The sequence below is a fragment of the Cetorhinus maximus genome, chromosome 24 (assembly GCF_964194155.1).
Source record: "Cetorhinus maximus chromosome 24, sCetMax3.hap1.1, whole genome shotgun sequence".
Taxonomy (NCBI): Eukaryota; Metazoa; Chordata; class Chondrichthyes; order Lamniformes; family Cetorhinidae; genus Cetorhinus; species Cetorhinus maximus.
The window spans coordinates 11,252,847-11,275,072 of NC_135902.1; the positions used below are offsets into that span (position 1 = coordinate 11,252,847).

General features: G+C 43.7%; 1 protein-coding gene across 6 annotated transcripts in view; it reads left to right on the forward strand.

Moving 5' to 3' along the window:
- The window catches only part of gas7b (growth arrest-specific 7b), a 418,502-nt gene that overhangs the window by 382,260 nt on the left and 14,016 nt on the right, over positions 1 to 22,226 (forward strand). For all 6 annotated transcript variants that reach the window (XM_078570742.1, XM_078570743.1, XM_078570747.1 and 3 more), the window contains 2 exons: positions 3,937 to 4,060; positions 19,603 to 19,682. In XM_078570742.1, the coding sequence (XP_078426868.1) occupies positions 3,937 to 4,060; positions 19,603 to 19,682 (204 nt within the window). The remainder of the gene's footprint in view (positions 1 to 3,936; positions 4,061 to 19,602; positions 19,683 to 22,226) is intronic.

Sequence of the window (22,226 nt, forward strand, 5' to 3'; positions counted from 1 at the left end):
ATATGATAGAATTTACTCTGCAATTTGAGAGGAAAAAGCTGGAATCAGATGTAATGGTATTACAGTTGAATAAAGGCAACTATAGAGGCATGAGGGAGGAGCTGGCCAGAATTGACTGGGAGATGAGCCTAGCAGGAAAGACAGTGGAACAGCAATGGCAGGAGTTTCTGGGAGTAATTTGGGAGACACAGCAAAAAGTCATCCCTAGGAAAAAGAAGCATACTAAAGGGAGGACGAGGCAACCATGGCTGACAAGGGAAGTCAGGGCCAGCATAAAAGCTAAAGAGAAAGCATACAATGCAGCGAAGAGCAGTGGGAAACCAGGGGATTGGGAAGCCTACAAAGACCAACAGAGGACAACTAAAAAAGAAATAAGGAGGGAGAAGATTAAATATGAGGGTAAACTAGCCAGTAATATAAAAGAAGATTGCAAGAGTTTTTTTTAGATATATAACGGGTAAGAGAGAGGCAAAAGTGGACATTGGGCCGCTGGAAAATGACGCTGAAGAAGTAGTAGTGGGGAACAAAGAAATGGCGGAAGAACTGAATAGGTACTTTGCGTTAGTCTTCACGGTGGAAGACATGAGTAACATCCCCAAAGTTCACGAGAGACGGGGGGGAGCAGAGGTGAGTATGGTGGCCATTACCAAGGAGAAGGTGCTAGGAAAACTGAAAGGTCTGAAGGTGGATAAATCACCTGGACCAGATGGATTACACCCCAGAGTTCTGAAGGAGATAGCTGAAGAGATAGTGGAGGCGTTAGTGGTGATCTTTCAAGAATCACTCGAGTCAGGGAGGGTCCCAGAGGACTGGAAAATCGCTAATGTAACCCCCCTGTTTAAGAAGGGAGTAAGGCAAAAGACAGGAAATTACCGGCCGATTAGCCTGACCTCGGTCGTTGGTAAGATTTTAGAGTCCATTATTAAGGATGAGATTTCAGAATACTTGGAAGTACATGGTAAAATGGGGCAAAGTCAGCATGGTTTCATCAAGGGGAGGTCATGCCTGACAAATCTGTTAAAATTCTTTGAGGAGGTAATGAGTAGGTTAGACAAAGGAGAGCCAATGGATGTTATCTACTTGGACTTCCAGAAGGCCTTTGACAAGGTGCCGCACAGGAGGCTGCTCTGTAAGATAAGAGCCCATGGTGTTAGAGGCAAGGTACTAGCATGGATAGAAGATTGTCTGTCTGGCAGGAGGCAGAGAGTGGGGATAAGGGGGTCCTTCTCAGGATGGCGGCCGGTGACTTATGGAGTTCCGCAGGGGTCAGTGTTGGGACCACAACTTTTCACTTTATACATTAATGATCTAGATGAAGGAACTGAGGGCATCCTGGCTAAATTTGCAGATGATACAAAGATAGGTGGAGGGACAGGTAGTATTGAGGAGGCGGGGAGGCTGCAGAAGGATTTGGACAGGTTAGGAGAATGGGCAAAGAAGTGGCAGATGGAATACAACATGGGGAAGTGTGAGGTCATGCACTGTGGTAGGAAGAATAGAGGCATAGACTATTTTCTAAATGGGGAGAGAATTCAGAAATCTGAAGTGTAAAGGGATTTGGGAGTCCTAGTCAAGGATTCTCTTAAGGTTAACTTGCAGGTTGAGTCGGTAGTTAGGAAGGCAAATGTAATGTTGGCATTTATTTCGAGAGGACTAGAATACAAAAGCAGGGATGTTCTGCTGAGGCTTTATAAGGCTCTGGTCAGACCACATTTAGAATATTGTGAGCAATTTTGGGCGTCGTATCTCAGGAAGGATGTTCTGGCCCTGAAGAGGGTCCAGAGGAGGTTCACGAGAACGATCCCAGGAATGAAAAGGTTAACATATGAGGAATGTTTGAGGACTCTGGGTCTATACTCGATGGAGTTTAGAAGGATGAGGGGGGATCTGATTGAAACTTACAGAATACTGAAAGGCCTGGATAGAGTGGATGTGGGGAAGATGTTTCCATTAGTAGGAGAGACTAGGACCCAAGGGCACAGCCTCAGAGTAAACGGAAAACCTTTTAGAACAGAGATGAGGTGAAACTTCTTTAGCCAGAGAGTGGTGAATCTATGGAATTTATTGCCACAGAAGGCTGTGGAGGCCAGGTCATTGAGTGTATTTAAGACCGAGATAGATAGGTTCTTGATTGGTAAGGGGATCAAAGGTAACGGGGAGAAGGCGGGAGAATGGGGTTGAGAAACTTATCAGCCATGATTGAATGGCGGAGCAGACTCGAATGGCCGAATGGCCTAATTTGTGCTCCTATGTCTTATGGTCTTATGGACACTAAGGTTGGAGGAGTTGCAGATAGTGAAGAGGATTGTCAAAGGATACAATGGGATATAGATCGGTTGGAGACTTGGGCGGAGAAATGGCAGATGGAGTTTAATCCGGACAAATGCGAGGTAATGCATTTTGGAAGGTCTAATGCAGGTAGGAATTATACAGTAAATGGCAGAACCCTTAAGTGCATCGACGGGCAGAGGGATCTGGGTGTACAGGTCCACAGGTCACTGAAAGTGGCAACGCAGGTGGATAAGGTAGTCAGGAAGGCATATGGCATGCTTGCCTCCATTGGCAGGGGTATTGAGTATAAAAGCTAGGAAGTCATGCTGCAGCTATATAGAACCTTGGTTAGGCCACACTTGGAATATTGCGTGCAATTCTGGTTGCCACATTACCAGAAGGATATGGAGGCGTTGGAGAGGGTGCAGAGGAGGTTTACCAGGATGCTGCCTGGTCTGGAGGTTATTAGCTATGAGGAGAGGTTGGAGAAACTCGGATTGTTCTCACTAGGGCGACGGAGATTGAGGGGCGACTTGATAGAAGTTTACAAAATTATGAGTGGCATGGACAGAGTAGATATTCAGAAGAGTCAATTACTAGGGTACATAGATTTAAGGTGAGAGGAGAAAACTATAGAGTAGATGTGCGGGGCAAGTTTTTTACGCAGAGGGTAGTGAGTGTCTGGAACTCGCTGCCAGAGGAGGTGGTGGAAGCAGGTACGATAGTGGTGTTTAAGAGGCAGCTTGACAAATACATGAATAGGATGGGAATAGAGGGATACGGACCCCGGAAGTGCAAAATGCTTTAGTTGACGGGCAATATGATCGGCGCAGGCTTGGAGGGCCTGTTCCTGTGCTGTACTTTTCTTTGTTCTTTGTTCAAATCTTGTTGGGCTATGCATCTCTTGTGCCCATAACCATGGCTCACCGATTTGCTGTGAGGCCTGTACAAATGTCGCTCTCTGGAATTCGCATGAGAATGGCCTGGCCCCTCAACAGCAGCACAACAGAGCTCAGGAACTTGGAGATACTGAACCTGGGATCCACTCCAGTAGGGCTGTGCATTGGTGCTTCAATATGCTGTAACAGTTATGAACCTTCAGATAAATCTTCAGTCAAGTTTGCAAACTATTTTGTTTTGTTCAGTTAATGTAAGTAAGTGCAATCATTGTAAATGCAATTAATGGTCACTGCCATTTCAAAGGATTGAGGCTTCTGTTAAAGGAAGAACCTCAATTTTTCACACACAAGTTTTGCTGATCACCCAGTGTATATGGTCCTTTGCTGATCGCAATAGCCACATCTGTTGCCTCAAATATTAGATGGAGTACCAAAAGCTCTCGTTACATGCTTGCAATTTTGTTATCATGTTGTACTGTTCCTCAACCACTCTTCTATCTCCAGCAGCAGCTTCAGTCATTGGGCACCTGCATGCTGAAGCTCTCTTCCCTACAATCACCAGTCCTTGTTAGTGGTTCCCTCCAAACGTAACCTATTTAATTGTGCATTGGGTCCGAATTCTTGTTCGGTGTCCACTGCTCGTGCTGTAAAGCATTTGGTGGGTTCAGTTTTACATAATGTAAGCTGTTGTTGTTTAGATGGATCTCAAGAAGGAAGGGCTAACTTCTCATTGGATCTGTGATAACTGATGCCACTCTTTCTATAGGCTCGAAAAGCTCTGGCGGAAAGGCAGAAAGATCTGGAATTCAAAACTCAGCAACTGGAGAATAAATCCACTTACAAAACAGAGGAAGACATCAAAAAGGCCAGGCGGAAATCAACACAAGCAGGTGGGGTAGCATATTTTGTTTGGGATTTTTAATAGGTGAGGTGATATGGTCGGTCTAAGCCACATCTCTCCTTTGTTCTGTTATTCGCTCCTCATTTTATTACCAACTTCCCTTGCCTTGGCTTGCTGCCTGATGTTTATTGGAAAAAAAGGATCTTCGATCTCGTGATTTCCTTTCCTTTCTTTTACATTGGTCAAAACACCTGTACAATGCACAGTGCATGGAACAAAGATAGTCTTTTAAAGGGAAGAACATTATGGGCGGAGTACCTGTTGTTCAAAGCACTCTTCTCATTTTACATTTGAAAAAGATATACGCTTAAAGAATGATAGCTTTTTAAAAAAAAGTTCTCTGACTGCCAGATAAATTTACCGGGTCAGGTTTCTCTCATAGCTCACCCATTTGTTATAACATTGATGGTGAGCTTCCCTGACTGGCTACCTTTGGACGTTTGGGTGCTATGGCTTTGCTCCTTTCTCCCAGATTTCCATGGGACTGAACTCCTGTCAAGCATTCTATCAGTTCTCAACTTGTATTCAAGAAGAGTGAAGGGTAAATACATTGAAGCATAAGGGCCCCTAGCCTGTGTATATGACTGTCTCCCTCTTGGATGTACAAGCTAAGGGTTTCCTACATAATCGAATCTTTTGTATGTTGAATCACTTCTGGAAGTGACAAACTTGGCAATCAAGTCAAGTTTTTCCAAGGCTCCAAAGGTAGGCACCTTGGGTTTTCTCTTTCTGCGCTGTAACTTTTCTATGGTTCTATTTTTTATGTCTTTAGAACAAAGCCACACACATAGGGTAAGAGGAAGGTTCTCCCCTGCAATCCCCACCAATCTCTCCCAGGCCAATTGTTTCTATGTTCTTGGTGAAAAATGTTACATTATTAATGTGAAAAGAGAGCAGCTTTGCATAGATGAAATTGCAAATTCTCTACTTTCTCCTAGCGCAAAGATACAAAGCCAGCAGCAAATCTCTTCCAGTCATAGTTAAAAGTTGCTACAATCCTGGCACAGCTAAACATTCCTATTAAATTAGTCATGTAGAGATTCCTGTTACCCGAGTAGCCGCTGTGATGAATGAAACTGCTCTTGGATGTTCCCCCTAGGTCTTCACATCTTTTCAAGTATATCATTTGTCAATCTATTAAAAAGTGAAGGATATTGAACAAAAAATACTCTCTCTTACACTTTTAAGCAGTAATGTTGAAATAAAGCAGCAAGTGAAGACCTTACACTATCCAGGCTGACACTTGACAGGTAGCTATTAGTTGGCACAGTGGAAATAGTTCATGTTTTGCATCTATCCATAGTATTATTTTGTCTTTTAAAACATTTGCCTCATTGAAATGATTGGTGACTTGACACGGCATGACATCTGCAGTCATGTACTTCAGTCCAACTCTGTCAGCACACCTCACCATGGTAGTGATTCAGAGAATAACCTTAAATATATATTTTATGCTGCAGAAAACAAAAAAAACCAGAAGACAAATCAATTTTACAGGCTGGGTTTGCCAGCGGTAAGCATAAATGGTCACCTCTGGCAATACTGAATGCTGTTGGCTGCAGGCAGCCTGAACTTGATTCCCACCCATTTGAGAAACACCGCTTTTATATTATTAGCTTTCCCTTAACTTCAGCCAGCTCCACAGCCAGAAACTTAAAAGTTATAAATGCGACCTTTGCCTCGGTGCAATTGTAACTGCTTGTGTATTGCTTTCCACATCGGCTCCTATGCCTTTGGTTATCTAGGCCTCAAGCCCTGGAATTTCCTACCTAAACTCTCTGCCTCTTGATCCCTCCTTGTTTAACACACTCCATAAAACTGACCCTTGACCAAGCTTTTGGTCGGTCATCCTGTCTCCTCACATGGCTTGGTATCAAATATTTTGCCTGATTATGATCTTGTGAAGTCTATTGGGATGTTTTACCTACAAGTATTACATAATTACAAGTTATTACTTTTGCTGGTGTATGAAATTGAATTATTTCAGCCTTTCTGTGGTTGCTCTGAAGTCCAAGTGCCCATGTAAACAGGGCTCAATCTCACCGAGCCCCAGAACCACCTTCAGTGGGGGCAACTTCACCACACCAACACGGCAGAAGACTCCTTGAAACGTTTCATTGCTTGGCACACGATCTTGAGTGAAAAGGAGTTTTGCCCTAAAAGTCATTGTCACTTCCATGCATATCACCAAGCAACAGAGGGGTTGTACAATAATCCCTGAAAGCAGGGCACTATCTGTGGTTAAAGCTTTGGCTTTTGTCAGAATGAATGTGGGAAGCTGTGAATTTTAAACATCTGTAGCTGCAAAGCAATCTCCCACTTTTTAAAAATTATTTTGCTTCCTTTCCATTTCCAATAACTGTATATTTAGCGAATTGACTTGGCCAATGTTTCTTCTTGGTGAAAATCTGCAGCTGTTGTGAATTACAATTGAAGGCAAAAAGTTCCCCTGTTGCTGTTTTGGAGTGAAATGCTGCAGTAACTGGGCTTTGTTCAGGCCAATGTAAATAAAGCAGTTGAGAATGCCCACTCTCTTCCTGGCTAACATTATATACGCTACACAGAGCGCATGCGTTTGACTGTAATCTAACACCGCCCCTGCATCTGCCTTAATGGGTCGATCTCCTGACAGGCAGTCATTAAAGTACAACAACATATGGAGAAAGATAAAATCATGGACAAAAATAAGTACAAAAATGTGTGGTTAGATTTATTCTTTTGTCAGTTTGTTTACTGTTGCTTAACTTGTTCCCCCCCCCATTATTTACAATAACAGTTTATATTAAAACTTTATGATCTTGAGAGCTATAATCTCCAATTTCTTACCCATTTGCAACTAAAAGGAACTTGGTTCTTTCAAAAGTGCTAAACATGGAAAAATTACAATTTCTAAATGGAAATAATAATAAGGGAAGCAACATAAGGGCAGGAGGAGGCCATTCGACCCCTTGAGCATGTTCCACCATTCAATTGTATCATGGCTGACCTGTATCTTAAATCCATTTACCCACCTGGGTTCTGTAACACTTAATACCCTTGCCTAACAAAACTGTATCAAACTTGTTTTCTTGAAATTTTAACTTGACACAGCCACAACAGCTTTTAGGGGATAAAGTTCCAGAATTTCACTACCCATTCTGTGAAAAAGTGCCTTCTGATATCGCCCCTGAATGACTTAGCTTTAATTTTAAGGTAATGTCGACATGTTCTGGACTCCCCTACCAGAGGAAATTGTTATGCTCGATTCACCATATCCAATCCTTTAATCATCTTAATTACCTCAATTAGGTCCCCTGCTAATCTTTTGTACTTATATTCCCTTAAGCCTAGCCTGTCTCATAATTTAACCCTTTTAGTCACTGTCGCTGAGTCAAAATCCTGGAACTCCCTTCCTGCAACACTGTGGGTGTACCTATACCATGTTGACTGCAGCGGTTCAAGAAGGTGGCTCACCACCACCACCTCGAGTGCAATTAGGAATGGGCAATACATGCTGGCCTAGCCAGTGATGCCCACATCCAGTGAATGATTAATTAAAATAAAAATGTCCCTGTATTCTTCTGGTAAATCTGTGCTGCACCACTTCCAAGACCAATATATTTTTCCTGAGGTGTGGTGTCCAAAACTGACTGCAGTGCTGGGATCTAACCTGAGTTTTATGTAACTGTATTTAATCTCAATCCCTTTGTACTTGGCCCTCTCAACATAAAGCTTAACATCCCATTAGCCATTTTAATTATTTTTTGCACTTGCTCATATGATCTCGGTCAAGAGCAGTAACATGTTTTTGAAGAAGAAATCCAAAAGAATGATGCCACAAGATACCACGGTTTAAACCAGAAGAAGTTTTACTATACAAGACTCAAACAAAGCAAACTCTAAATACTATCTTAGGTAACCACCTATATTTTAAAACCTGGGATCAATTTAAGTTAAACCTGAATTAACAGGCAAATTGCAGTCAATTATAAACTATATATTACACCTTAAATGGTAGATACAACTAAGGCAGATCTTACGAATTGGCTCGGCAGTCCACTCAGCCTATATGTCATTAATCTCAGCCACAAAGTCCTTCAAAACTCTTGTCTTCATCATGAAGAATTTCAGCTCCTCATCTTTTAGGATTCAACCTGATCTTTAGCCTACAGCACCGCAAAACCAACCCGAGTTCCATGGGCACAGTCCTCACCAAAATTGTGCACGCCTGCAGAACCTTTTGAACTCTGCTTACAGCGGTCTGGATGGCAAGGATGTACCAATGTTATCTTCAAATCACAGAAACAGTTGCAGCAATTATATCTTTGCTTATTCTCAGCTTCTGGATCTAACCTCTATATTCTTCAGCCTGCCAACACTGCACCACTGAGCTCAACATCATGTTCTGAGCCCTAATGGCTCTGTTGTTTTATAAGGTTTCAACCAGAAGTTTTGGTTTCCAATCTCAGCTTCAGTCTTAGCAACTGTAAGGGTCGGTTTCCCTTTTCAGTTTCCCTTTTAAATTATCGGGTCTGTCTCAAAAAATGCAAGCTTTGAAGCTATGGATTCCATCACACTGCCCACTGGCTTTCAGTAATTTGAAACCCTACATGTCTCTGTTCATCATCTAGAAAATACTTTCATCTGTCTTGGTCCCAGAGTGGATACCCTCACATTTTCCCACATTGATCTCCACCTGAGTTTTAGCCACTCACTTCATCTGTCAATGTATCTTTGCAACTTCATACATCCATCTACACAATTTACCTAACATGGTGCCATCAGCAATATGGGACATATGGTTCTCTCATCCTTCACTGATAAGTCATTGATAAATATAGTGAAAAGCTGAGACTCCAGTACAGATTCCTAGTCACATCTTGTCAATTTGAGTAGTTAACCATTCTCCCTACTCTCTGTCTTCTAACCAATTCTGTATCCATATCAATGTATCGTCTCCAATTCCATGTATGCTCATTTTTGTTCACACACACAGCCATGGAGAGAGGGTTCAGAAGAGATTTACCAGAGTGACACTGGGAATGAAAGACTTCAATTAAGTACAGAGACTGGAAAAGCTGGGATTGCTCTCCTTAAAGCAGAGAAAATTAAGAGTAGATTTGACAGAGGAGCTTTGGAAGAGTAAATAAGGAGAAACTGTTTCCACAGGTAGGAGGACCAGTGACCAGAGGATGCAGATTTAGGGGAAATGGCAAACTAACCAGAAAGGAAAATGAGAAGCTTTTTACGCAGCGAGTTGTCATGACCTGGAATGCACTGATTGAAAGGGTGGTGGAAGCAGATTTAATCATAACTTTCAAAAGAGAATTTGATATATGATTAAGAAAAAAACTACAGAACTATGGAGAAGAGCAGTGGAGCAGAACTAATTGGACAGCTCTTTTAAAGAGGTACAATGGTCAAAGTGGCTGCCTAGCGATAAGAAATAGACTGCTGGAAATCTAGAAGAAAATTAGAAAATATGAGAAATGCAGAGCAGGTTAATCAGCATCTGCAAGAATGTCAGACTGACGTTTGAAGTGTATAACCATTCATCTGAATCCTTACACTAACTAAGGAGTTAACTACTGCATAACACTATGTATTGTTCATTGAGTACTTCCTCTTTATATCTCTTGAGGCATTTCACATTTTGTATTAAAGTACAAACAAGTGCATAGTTCCCTTCCATTGATTGTTCAAACTGCAAGAACCGGAATTTCTCGCTATTTCAGATTGGTTTCAAACTCTAACAGGACAGCGATACCATGGGATCCTGGCTTTCCCTAGGGTTACTTGTGGCAGTGTTTGGGATGGGGAAGGAGACATCACCCATCCCAAACAAGACGCTGAAGCAGACAGGGTGGGGCTGTTGTTGGGGACTCCCTGATGTTGGAGTCCACATCCTCGGCCTAACAGGGACACTAAGTGATGAAGTTTGTAGAGTAAGAAGAGGTGACTCAGCCTTTTGATGAGGCAGATGTGTGTCTCCAGTTGAGGCTGTGGCCTGAACCCCCGATTAGGAGGCCTAGGGTGAGTTTTTAGTGTGGCTGGGTAGTCTGTCTGCTCTTTGTGGGAGAAATGTTCACCTTCTGGACCCCCTTTTCCAGCCCTCTCCATGCTTTGCGGCCTCTTTGGGCAGACAAGTGACCCCAGTAACATGATTTGTCACCAGCTCCACGCCAATAGGGTGACCTCTTGTGGATGCTGCGTTCTCCGGCCTGGTTATGATGGAGGTCACCTGTGGTTTTGGCCTCAGAGTAAGCTCCGGGATCAGATTCCTGTGGAAGTTTGGCCTCTTCAGTTTTCCTTTGATCTAGGATCAATAGACATTGACTGCCTCTTATCATTTGTCATCGGATTATCTGAGTCCGGGTTTCGATGGTACCTCGTGGAGAACTATGCCAGCTGGTAATAAAAATGGGGAATATGAGACTGGCAGGACCACGGTGTACTGTGTTCAGTTCTGGACACCATGCCTTAGGAGAGATATACTGGCCTTGGAGGAACTGCAGCATACATTTATAAGAATGGTTCCTGGACACTCTAAGGGTTAAATTATGAGGAGAGAATACACAAGCTTTGGTTATATTCCCTGGAGTTTAGATGATTAAGGGATGATTTGATCCAAGTTTTTAAGATGTTAGGGGGAACTGAAAAGGCAGATAGAGAGAAACCATTTCACTAGCGAGTCTTGAAATTAGGGGAAAATGCCTGAAAATTAAAACCAGTCCTTTCAGGAGTGAAATTAGGAAACACTTTACACACAAAGGGTGGCAGTCAGTTTGGGACACTGTTCCACAAAAATTGTTAATTTTAAATCTGAGATTCATCGATGGGTTTCTGTTCACCAAGGTTATTAAGAATACGGAACAAAGGCTGGTATATCAAGTTAGGTCACAGATCAGCCATGATTTCTTTGAATGGCAGAACATGCTTGGGGCTAAATGACTTATTCTTTTTCTTACGTTCCTAACATTTTCCCCAAACCAAGGCTGCAATTCAGAAGGACATTTAGGTTGATACCTGAAGATTATTGGGAACTTAAGATTTTTGAGAGCTCCTTCCAAGTTCTGATCAAACCAAAAGTTCAAAAGGTCACATTTGATTCCGGGAACAGTCCAGCAGCCCAAATGTCTCAAATCTGGCTAAACTTGGGAGGTGGGGGTGGAAGGGGGTGGGGAATCAGTACAGTTATGTATACTGGACATCCAAAACACCTTGAGAACACATGTTGACTCTGATCCTGCCAATGAACATGTGGATGAAAGGCACCATTACTGTCCCTTGTGGACGATTTCAGGAAAAAAACAAATGATTTGCAGAGTTGAGGTCAGCCATACTGAATACAGGAAATTTGGAACATATACACACAATCTCTGCATCGAATCAGCCCCAGACTGCAAGGGGTTTGAAGCATTTCTGCAGTCTGTTGACCTTGGCAAATGTGTCAGGAATACTGTTTTGGAAAAAAAAAAATCAGACAAAAGTCAACAGGCTTCCAGTTACAAGCAAGTAACATGAAACAAAATCACATGGGTGTTTTGGAAGCGTAGAACCCTTCATGGCTGCTATTGTATGAAAGTTATTAAATATCTTTTCAAAGCTCCTCTGCCTAGCAAATACAAACCAAAAAGCTGAGATTTTATTTTGTCTCCTGGTATAAAAGTGTTTGTACTATTGCTTAAACCTACAGCATTCAGAATAATAATGGCTTTGTTGAAATAGTGCACAGGAATTTGCCATGACCTCATTAATCAATATGCTAAAAAACAAGGAATTTCAAACACCTAGCTATCATGTTATTTTTTTCAATGTTCAAAGCTGGCTATTTATCTATTAGTGACTGCTATCATTTCACCACGTTTACTGAGAGGCCTCTTTATTTCCTTGAGACTTCCCCTACTTAGCTGTGCAACTGTGAGGTGCCAAACTTCTATAATGAATATTGTCCCGCGGTCTGATGATTTAAAAAGCACATTGCTGCTGTTCTACATAAATTCTACTGCTCCAAAACCAAGCAGCCATTTTGAAACCTTCTGAGGTCTTATGGCCCCCTCACATCAAAGCAAACGTTAACTTAAAGGGGCATTAACGAGAGAGTTCAGAATACTACTTCCCATGTATTGGAGATGAAAGTTATTTCAACATATAGGTCCAGATTTTGCAGTCACTGACAAAGGAATTGCCCTCGCTATTCATTAAGTTTCCAGACTTTTCATACACTTTTGAGCAGCAGCTTACAGCTAGTAGAGATGCTTTTCAGCTCTACAGGGAACGTGTGGCACGTGTGGGCAAGGTAACCAAGAGTGTATCTCTTGAACCAAGCAAATTGAAGAACCCTCATTGAGACATGCAGAGTTTAAACCAGGAAGTATAAATTAAAATATGTGATTCATTGTAAAATCATCTACAGAAATCTAAATGAAGAGGAGGAAGATGGGGTTAAGAAGGAGAAAAAATACAAAGAAAAAATTTTTTTTAAATGTAATTTCAATTTTGTCTTGAAACCTCCAGCGGTAATTAAAATGTGAAAGAATGAGACTTCCCACTAGTAAAATTATATTTTCAGGACAAGAGACTTTGGCCTGAATTTTCACGGAGGCAGAGATGTTCTCAGCTTAGTGAAAATGGCTGCAGAGGAATGAATCCAGAAGTCCCAACCCCAAACCCAGCCGCCATCATTTTTGTTGGAGAGGTGGGAATGGGGGCAGGGTCTAAATAGCACATGCATGGTTCACAGAGGGAAATGCAGATGCTAAAGTGCAGCTGCCTCAGTCAGATCTGATTTTCACCAGTGGGATGACTAAAACATGACTTATGCACTTTAGACCTGGTAGGAGAAGGTCTAAACTTACAGGAGTTCTTTGGAGAGGGAGGGTACCTTTTTGGGTATGGTCCTGGGACACTTTTGGGAGAGGTCACATTCCCTTTGGGATTGTTGAAATTAGACATGAAAATGCATTAAAAAGTACATAAACTCATTGAAGCTGTCAAGGGGAGCTGTATAACTGTCAGGGGATTTAAATCTCCTGTCCTTTAAATAGTTGAAAAAAAACTTTGCAGTGTTTTAAAAAATCAGTGCTTGCTATTTCGCTCTGTTGACAAAAGCCTGAGGGTTACCATTATAGGATTAGTGCTGCGTGACTGACTTCATAACCTATCATTGCACCGTGGGGCACCTGTCAGTTCACAGTTGCATTGACAGCTCCATATGTTTATAATGTCTTTGAAGTGGGACTGAATACAAATGCTTGCTTTTCTAAGAGATTAAAGGAAGTTAAATGTAATGAATGGGTTTTTATCAATGAGAGTGTTTTTTTTGATAGCAAATTCATCAATGGACACTTAAGAATTTTGTTTAATCTCAGCATGGGTCCTGAGTTCTGCCCATGGGGGATACTGGGTGAGTTGACATGAAGGGTGTAAGGGCAAAAGGTGGTGGGTCAGGGTGCATGGTCTGGCACGAGTTGGTACTAAGTTTGCATTGGGGCTATAAGGGGTTATAGGAATGAGTGAGGGCATGGGTTGGCATGGAGGGTATGAGGGGCCATGGAGTGGTGGGTAGAGGGACCTGGATTGGTGTCAAATGTATGAGGGGCCATAGGGGTGGGTAGAGGTTATGAGGTGGCATGGACTGGCATGGATGGTCATGGGGATTGTGTTGGGGGGGTTAAGGGGGAAGGGGTGAGGGCTGGAAAGCTGTTTTTGGTTTTATTCCTTTCCTTCATAGCTTTGATAATGTGCTGGAGCATCGGAAGCTGGCCTTCTCCCCAGCCCGCCTCAGCACCAGGCAGCCTCCGAACTCTGTATGCTGGCGGCGGCCATGATTCCCGCCATTTTCACCCGCACACCAACCCGCCCACCGGAACGAAAATCCACTCTCCTGGGGCATTTTCCCCTGGGCTGATTTTGCGGAGCTGGGAATTGGCCTGACTCTGGGAGCGAAAAGTCAGGCCTTTGTTTGGTAGTAATTAAGACTTGTTCAGTTGATAGAGTTTCGCGTAGACCTGAATGCACCAATCCCAACTTTTACTGGCAGGTTCAGGAGATAATACGAGGATACTCACATCCTTCATGTGTCTAATGTTAAATCTATTGGTGAGGAACTGGCCTAATGGAGCCCCTGGAGGACAGGCCAATTTGGACAGCAACTTCAGATTTCTGTTTGCATGTGCGCTGATGCCAGAAGTTACTGTTCAATTTGCACCATAGGAATGATGAGCACTGACAGCTTCGCCATTATTCCTATCACAAAAATCCAGGCCAACTGTGTTTCAAAATAAAATCAACAATTGGATAACTGACATGTAGACACTTGAGTAAGGTCTTACTCCCTGTTAGGCCACTATGTTAGCATCGATTTCTTACCAATTTCTTGAATAAAAATAAAGGTGCAACCTCAAATGGCTTTAGGAGACTGTAGTGATTCTAATGAACTAGGCTAAAGGCTGTGAGACCTACACCTTAGGCTGTAGGATGGTTTGTTCGAGTTAGCTGGCTCCAGAGAGCTCATTTGAAGTTGCACTGTTCTGATGTTCCCTGTTTTCCCTTCCCTTTGCTCTCAGGATGTGGGCAAGGCTACATTTTATTGCCTATCCCTACTTGCCCTGAGAAGTAAGTGGTAGTGAGCCTGAGGTTTGAACTGCTGGTGACCCTTGCACAATTCTGATAGGGCTTTAGCCTTGCCTAACAGGCAGGAAGAGATTATTCCATTTCAGTTGGTTTACTTTAAAAGAAAGTCCAGGAAAGCCAGCGTTGGCTGGATTTTATGGGGCGCTATGGACCCCGGACACTCCACCCGCCCCAGCTAACAAGTCAGTGGCGAGGGGATGCTGCCCAGGAACAAAACAGCTGCCCTGCAACAATCTAGTAGACTGGAGGTGAGATTTCCACCCCTCGGGGACAGTAAGTCCCGCATCAGAGAGCTCTCCAATGCTGACAGCTCCACTGGGAGCGGTGGCCACTGCTGGTGTTGCAGTCAGGGCTGAGGAGCCACTCAGCGCTGGATCCAGCCCCGCAGGTGAGTCAGGGGCCTTTCACGGGTGCCAAGCTGGCAGGCCCTGGCAAGGGGGCTAGGACATTGCGGGGGGGGGGGGGTGAGGAAGGTGAGGGCAACCTAAGGGGGTAACATTTTGGGGCTTGGAGGGGTGGCCTCCGATGGGCCCACTGGGACGCTAATGAAGAACTCTTTTCCCAGTCCAAGAAAGAAAACCTGCCAAGCTGGGCGTTTGGCGTAGGCCTCTCTCGCTACCTGTTAAATCCCAATGGTGGTGGGATGAGACCTTTAATGGGCATTGACTATTCACTTAAGGGCCTCAATTAGCCCACTGGCAGGCAGGCCTGGTGCTACACCCTGTGCTGGAAAAATTGCAGTGGGGGCAGGGGTAACAGGTGGGTGGCAGGTAGGTCACCTGCTGTATTTTACCTGCCCCCCCCCCCCCAACCTCCCCCACCCACAATCACACTCAGCAGTAGGGGAGCTTATAATCTCACCCATATAGTGGTAGAACATCTACAGAGTTCTCTCAATCTTCCAATTTTGACTTTGGAATATTGGTCGAATCTCTGAAGAAATTGCTGTTTATGCTAGCCTTCTAAAGTTTCTACTGACCTTTCACAAAGTAATGTTGAAAGTCCAGGAGAATTGCCACGGGAATCCTGCCCCAAAACCTCAAGGGTTGCCATTCTTCGAATCGGGACTTCAAACCATCCATCCTGCATTTCGTTACAATGCTCTGAAAACCTAAATCGTGGCACATAAGGTGGCACAACCCCCATTTTTCTGGCCTCAAAAATCACGTTTTTGCATCTACTCAGTGTATAGGTTGAGTCCCCGCCCACTCCCTTTTCAGCCAAGACATATAACTCCCATCCGTAGTCAGCCTCAATTTTTCACCCACAAATGCATGTTTTACTTACCGCCACCCTATAACTTGGTGCAAGAGATCAAGCAAGGGATATGGGGTTGTGTTGCGAAGATATAAGGGAGTTTAAGACACACCCACTCTTTGTGCGGATGCCGATGACATTTCAAAATGGTGACCACCCACGCCTGCGGTTTACTTTTATAACTGGCATATAAGTCGACCCCTGTTGGAGGGATTTTTTGAAGCTTCAGAGGTTGACTTATACTCCCAACATTGGTCATTTAAAATGTCGACATTTAGAAAGTGGTTGCTGTTGGAAAACTGTAAATAGGCAGAGCATAAATACTTATGAAGAGGAAAAAATTGTCACCAACCCTGAAGCTAAAAGAAACCCAGTTATTAAAAAAAAAGTCTGTATTGAAAAAGGAATAATCCTAGCTCGAGACTTATTTACTGTTGGTCTGAGATGTATTTTACCAGCAGTGTGGTACTAAGTGGAGATTATGCCTGAAGTTTCCCCATGTGGCAAATCCCTGATCCTCTTTGCTTCACTGAGAGAGGGATGGGAGGTGCCAACTGAATGTCAATGTTTCTTTATATCTTTATAGAGAGTGAGAACAAGAAACTGGGCAAATTTCATGTGCCCCCCAACTAACCAAAGAGACTGTGGGAATTTTCCTGGGAGATGATCATTACCCTACCTTACTGCCCCTTCGTTTCTCTCTCTCTTGGTCAGTGAATAGTAGTTAAAAAGCAGGAAGAGTTGGATGGACAATTGTCAATGAAATCGAATCGCAGTTGAATTGTTCTTTCAAGGCTCAATTGTCAAGTATACTGCCTAATGAGAAGCTCAGCCATGCGAAGCAACAAGGCCCTGGCCTCAGCAGTACTTAGGCTAGGAAGAGTTCAAATTGAGCAGAGCTCCTACTTGAGATTCTTGCTCGATTCTTGCATGGACATCTAGTAAGGATACAATCGGATTTAGGCCAGAATTTTACGCTGCCCCCTCCCACCTGGCGGGTTCTGAGGTGGGGGTGGTGGGGGATGGGTGGGGTGGGGGTGGTTAGTGTGAAATTGCATGGATGAAATTCCCTCCGGGATCCCGTCAGCCCCAACCTCGGAGCGATTTCATGCTTGGACCGGAAGCCCGCCCTTGCCCCAGTTAAGGCTCTTAAGGGCTGTTTCCCTCTCAGCCTCAATTTTTAGGCTGGCAGGCAGACCACAGCTCGGGGGGAGGGTCGGAAATGAAGGGAGTTCATTCTCGGGCGGGAAGTGGGCCTGGGGGGGCATCTCCATCAAAAGCCTCCTTCTGGCTGGGGCTTAATGGCTCCCCTTAATGGCTGGTGACCCGCGGACCTCCCACCGCCCTATCCCCCGAGACCCCAATCATCCCCGTCGCAACCCCCAGGCCTTCCCTACCCTCCCCACCCAGACCCCTGACACCTTTTTCTCCGGTTCCTGGACTTAGGGTCAGGCAGCCCCCTGCAATGCCTCTGCCGGCCACTGCAGTGCTGTCCCTGGAGGGACTGGAATTGGTCGGCAGCTATCCAAGGCGGGACTTCCTCCCGGGTAAGGAATGGAAGTCCTGCCGACTGCCAACCAGTGCTCCTTGGCTGAGCCCCCGCCATCCTAAAAATTCTGGCCTTGGACATGATGCCCTCTGAGATTGAATGGCTAATTGATAATTACTGTCTAAGTATGCATGTGGAGGAAAACCATGTGAACAAGAAACTAGAGGAGGAAGGCAGTTGTCGCTGATGACGCTACAAGCAATCATGAGATGAAAGAGGAGAGGGGGGAAAAAGGCAGTCAGAGATATTTTAGAAAAACTAATTGCTGTTTGCACGCTACTCCCATTATAGTGTAGAACAGCAATAATTTGTACAGATGCTAAGTAAAGCTATCATAGGGAAGTTTGATTTGTGATATAAATCATTGAATGACATGCTTAGGTCCCCAGTATTTAATTCATTAATTTGCAAGATGTCAAATCCACACTGCCACCTTCTGGGAAATAATATGACTGAATGTTAAAACCGCAGCTGTGTAGTAAACTCTGCCCCATGCACATGCCCAGACAGCAGTAAATTTTGAAGCATTTGTACGAGGCTGTCCTTGCTGTTGACAACCCAGATTGGGCAAGGCCCTGATAACGCTGAGGTTTATGACTGCAGACCACCTCACAGGCCCGATCTGCAAGGCAATTTTAAAAATTTATTTCCGAATCAGATGACATTTCTTTCCTGTAGTTCCACCCATTGAGACAGGTCCTGTGTCATGTCCTTCAGTTTCATCCAGTACTGGATGAGCACGAATTACCAGCTATTAGGAATGCCAAGGCCATTTTCTTTGGTCCCTGCCACACTCTGTTCCCTATCCATCCCTCTTCCGAGCAGAGACTGAACCAGTTTGTAACCTTAGTGTCATATTTGACCCCAAGATGAGCTTCCAACCACATGATTGTTACAGCACCATGATTGCCTGATCTTACCTCTGCCTCTGGTGCTGAAGCCCTCATCCATGCCTTGAGACTCTACTGCTTTCTTGGGTGGCCTCCCATCTTCCATCCTACATAACCTGACCTCAGCCAAAACTTTGCTGCTCATACCAAGTCCTGTTCACCTATAACATTGTAGATGATTTGAGTCATACAAGTTGAATGGAATGCCTGAGGCGGCGGCTGTGGCTAAGGGTGGTGCAAGGCACCAAAGCAGCCGCTGACTAAAGTCACCAAGAAGCGGAGGAAATCTCACAAGCAGAGCTATTCCGCTTACGTGTACAGGGTGCTGACCCAGGTCCACCCTTCCACCAGGATCTCGTCTGAGGCCATGAGTGTCATGAATTCCTTCATTGTCGACATTTTCAAGCGCATCGCCTCCGAGGCCTCGCACCTCCTTCGCTACAACAAGCGCCACACCATCTCGGCCAGAGAGATCCAGAGCGCCGTCCACCTCTCGCTGCCAGGGGAACTGGCCAAACACACCATCTCCGAAGGCACCAAAGCGGTCACCAAATACACCAAATTCATTTGGGTCGATCACTCTAAAGATTATAATCTTGTGCTTTTGCTGATTACTAGCTCCTGGCTGAGCAAAGACCAATTTTAAAGGTGCTTATCTGATTTCAAACTCATCCATGGCCTTGCCCCTCCCTATCTCTGAAATCTCCACCATCTCCGTAACCTTTTGAAATTTCTGAGCTCCTCCAATTTTGGCCTCTTGAGCGACCCTGATTTTAATTGCTCCACCGTTGGCTGCCTTCCTTTCAGTTGCCTAGGCCCTAAGCTCTGGAATTCCCTCCCTAAACCTCTCCCCGTCTCTTGCCTCTTTTAAGATGCAGTGTAAAACCTACCCTTTTAACCAAACATTTGGTCTCCTGTCCTAATTTCTCCTTATGTAGCTTGCCATTAAGTTTTGTTTGATAACACTGCTGTGAAGTTCCTTGGGACATTTTATTATGTTCAGGGTGCTACATGTTGTTATAGAGGAAATTCCAAGGTAACACCTCGTCTGACTGGCTGGTTGGAATAGAGTGTATGCATATGTTTGTGAGACCAGGTGATTAAAAACAGCTATTTCATGATGAATGTTGTGGGGTTCCAGAAAGCACTGAGCAGCACTCTGGAGTTATAACACAGTGTTTATATAATCCAGCATTTAATAAGTGACATCTGTCATTCCAGGTGATGACCTGACGCGCTGTGTAGATCTCTACAATCAAACCCAATCCAAATGGTTTGAGGAGATGGTCACAACAACTCTGGTGAGTAACAGACATTATCATATCCTTTAAACATCTCTTTGGGGCACTTTCATCGTAGCAACCCTGCAAGTTAAAATGGTTAGGGATGTCAGAAAGCACTCCTTTCCTAGGTCACGTTAAATTTATCTTACCATGGACTTACCTGAAGGGAGGTTATGTACATTAGTCTCTTGTTCCCCAAGGTTATCAAAAAAGAAGTTAATTGATGTAGAGATAATAAACAATTTTCAGATAGTAATCTTGTTGAGTTGTGGTTAAATCATATTTCAGGCAAGTGAATTGTCCAACAGTTTCTGCGTCTTATCCACGATAGTGTGATTTTAGTGTAAACTTGATCTTTGAGCTTTGTCAAACTGCCATTTTGATTTCAGTCCAATGTGTGTATATGTGAATGATGAGTGAGGCCAAGGGTCAGTCTTGGTGCTTGAGACTGATTAGCACCCTCTATTTGTCAACAAAGGCCCATTAAGCAGTTGGTACCTGTGAAACAATACTGCAGCAAGGAGCTGATACCTACAAGAGAGAAAGCGAAGGAGAGAAATGAATAACAGAAGGGGAAAAAATCCAGGCGTAAGAATACGGTCTTTCCTCCCTTCCATCCTCATCTTGGATGGCAACTATTAGCTTGAAACTCTTTAAATTCTACATAATGCACATCCTGACTAGCAAGAGTCCTGAAAAACCAGTTGTAACATGAAGAACCTGCTTTCAAACAGAGCCCACATCACACTCTCAGAACATCCCAAAACACTTCACAGACAGTAGTAATATTTGAAGCATTTGTACAAGGCTGTCCTTGCTGTTGACAACCCAGATTGGGCAAGGCCCTGATAACGCTGAGGTTTATGACTGCAGACCACTTCACAGGCTTGTTCTGCAAGGTGATTTTTAAAATTTATTTCCTGATTAAATTACATTTGCTTCCTGTAGCTCAACCCATTGAGGCAGATACTGCGTCATGTCCTTCAGCCTCATCCAGTATTGGATGAGCAGAAATCTCCACCTGTTAGGAAGACCAAGGACATTTTCAGTCCCTGCCACAAACTCTGTTCCCTGTCCACCCACTCCTCTTTCTTAGCGACTATCAGAGTGTGAACCAGTTTGCAACCTTAGTGTCACATTTAACTCCCAAGATGAGCTTCCAACCACATATCTGTTGAAAGAGGCACAATTATCATGTAAATAAACACAACAGCCAATTTGTGAACTGCAAGGTGCCACAAGCTTATTGACTAATTAATCTGATTCTGGTAATGTTTGTTGAACATAGAGCTTGCTTTTTTTTAAAAAATAGTGCAATGGACTTGTATACATCAACCTGACTAGGCAGGCAGGACCTCAGTATAGGGTTTCATTTGAAAAGCCTCCGACAACTCAACCCCTCTTTGATGGTGCACTGGAGTGTAGACTTGAACCCACAACCACTTGGTTCTGAGGCCAGAGTTCTGTCAACTGAGCCAAGCAGGAATTTTAAGTCTGCAGCTATCAGCAGGCAGCTCTTCCTGTTTCCTGTATGGAACATGCCCTACTTACGATATTGGAGAATTATCTCAATGGCTTGCTGCTACTGACTTAGGCTGTAATTCATTTGGGTTAGAGAGGTCATTTCCTTCCTCCTAGACCTTTGATTTGGATCCTTTAGTTTTATAGATTATTCGGAATAGTTGCTAATGGAACCTTTCTTCTACTGTGAATTAGGCTCCTCTTAGTGCCTAGCGAGCGCTGCCAGTTCCTGAAGCTTAGGTCTTAGCTAAGGCTGACCTGGCTGCATGATGCCTCTATGTTGGAAGACGATGGCGTTAACACGCCACTAAATCCCACATTAAAACTGCTTTAGCTGTACAAGTTTACCAGTCTAGTGTAAAAATCACACTATTAAACATGATCAAATCCAAATATTATATAGGAGATCGGACAGAAGATTCCAGCAGCTGATATTGTTCAGGACCTTTTTGTAATACATGACAGTATTCATAATACTAACTGATTGTCCAAGTAGATGTTTGCTGTAAGTGTGTGTTCGACTTTCTCTTGCACTTTTATACTGCATTTGGGCTAAAATTTGTGGATATTATATACTTATATAAAGGACCTGGTGCTGCCCTGAATGGAGTGACGTCACTAAAGTGACAGTTTTATATGGTGGTGGAGTATAACCTTGACAGCAAACTTTGTGGCCTATAATTGTCAGAACAAGAACTGAACTTGCTTTAAAAAAAAATCTGTGCTGTAGTGAGCAAAGAACTTACTTCAAATTTTTAAAAAATTTGTTCATTGGATATGGGTGTCGCTGGCTAGGCCAGAATTTATTGCCCATCCCTAATTGCCCTTGTTCAGAGGGCATTTAAGAGTCAACCACATTGCTGTGGGTCTGGAATTACATGTAGGCCAGACCAGGTAAGGGCAGCAGATTTCCTTCCCTAAAGGACATTAGTCAGCCAGATGGTTTTTTTTAAATGACAATCAGCAATGGTTTCATGGTCATCATCAGACTTTTAATTCTAGATTTTTATTGAATTCAAATTTCACCATCTGCCGTGGTGG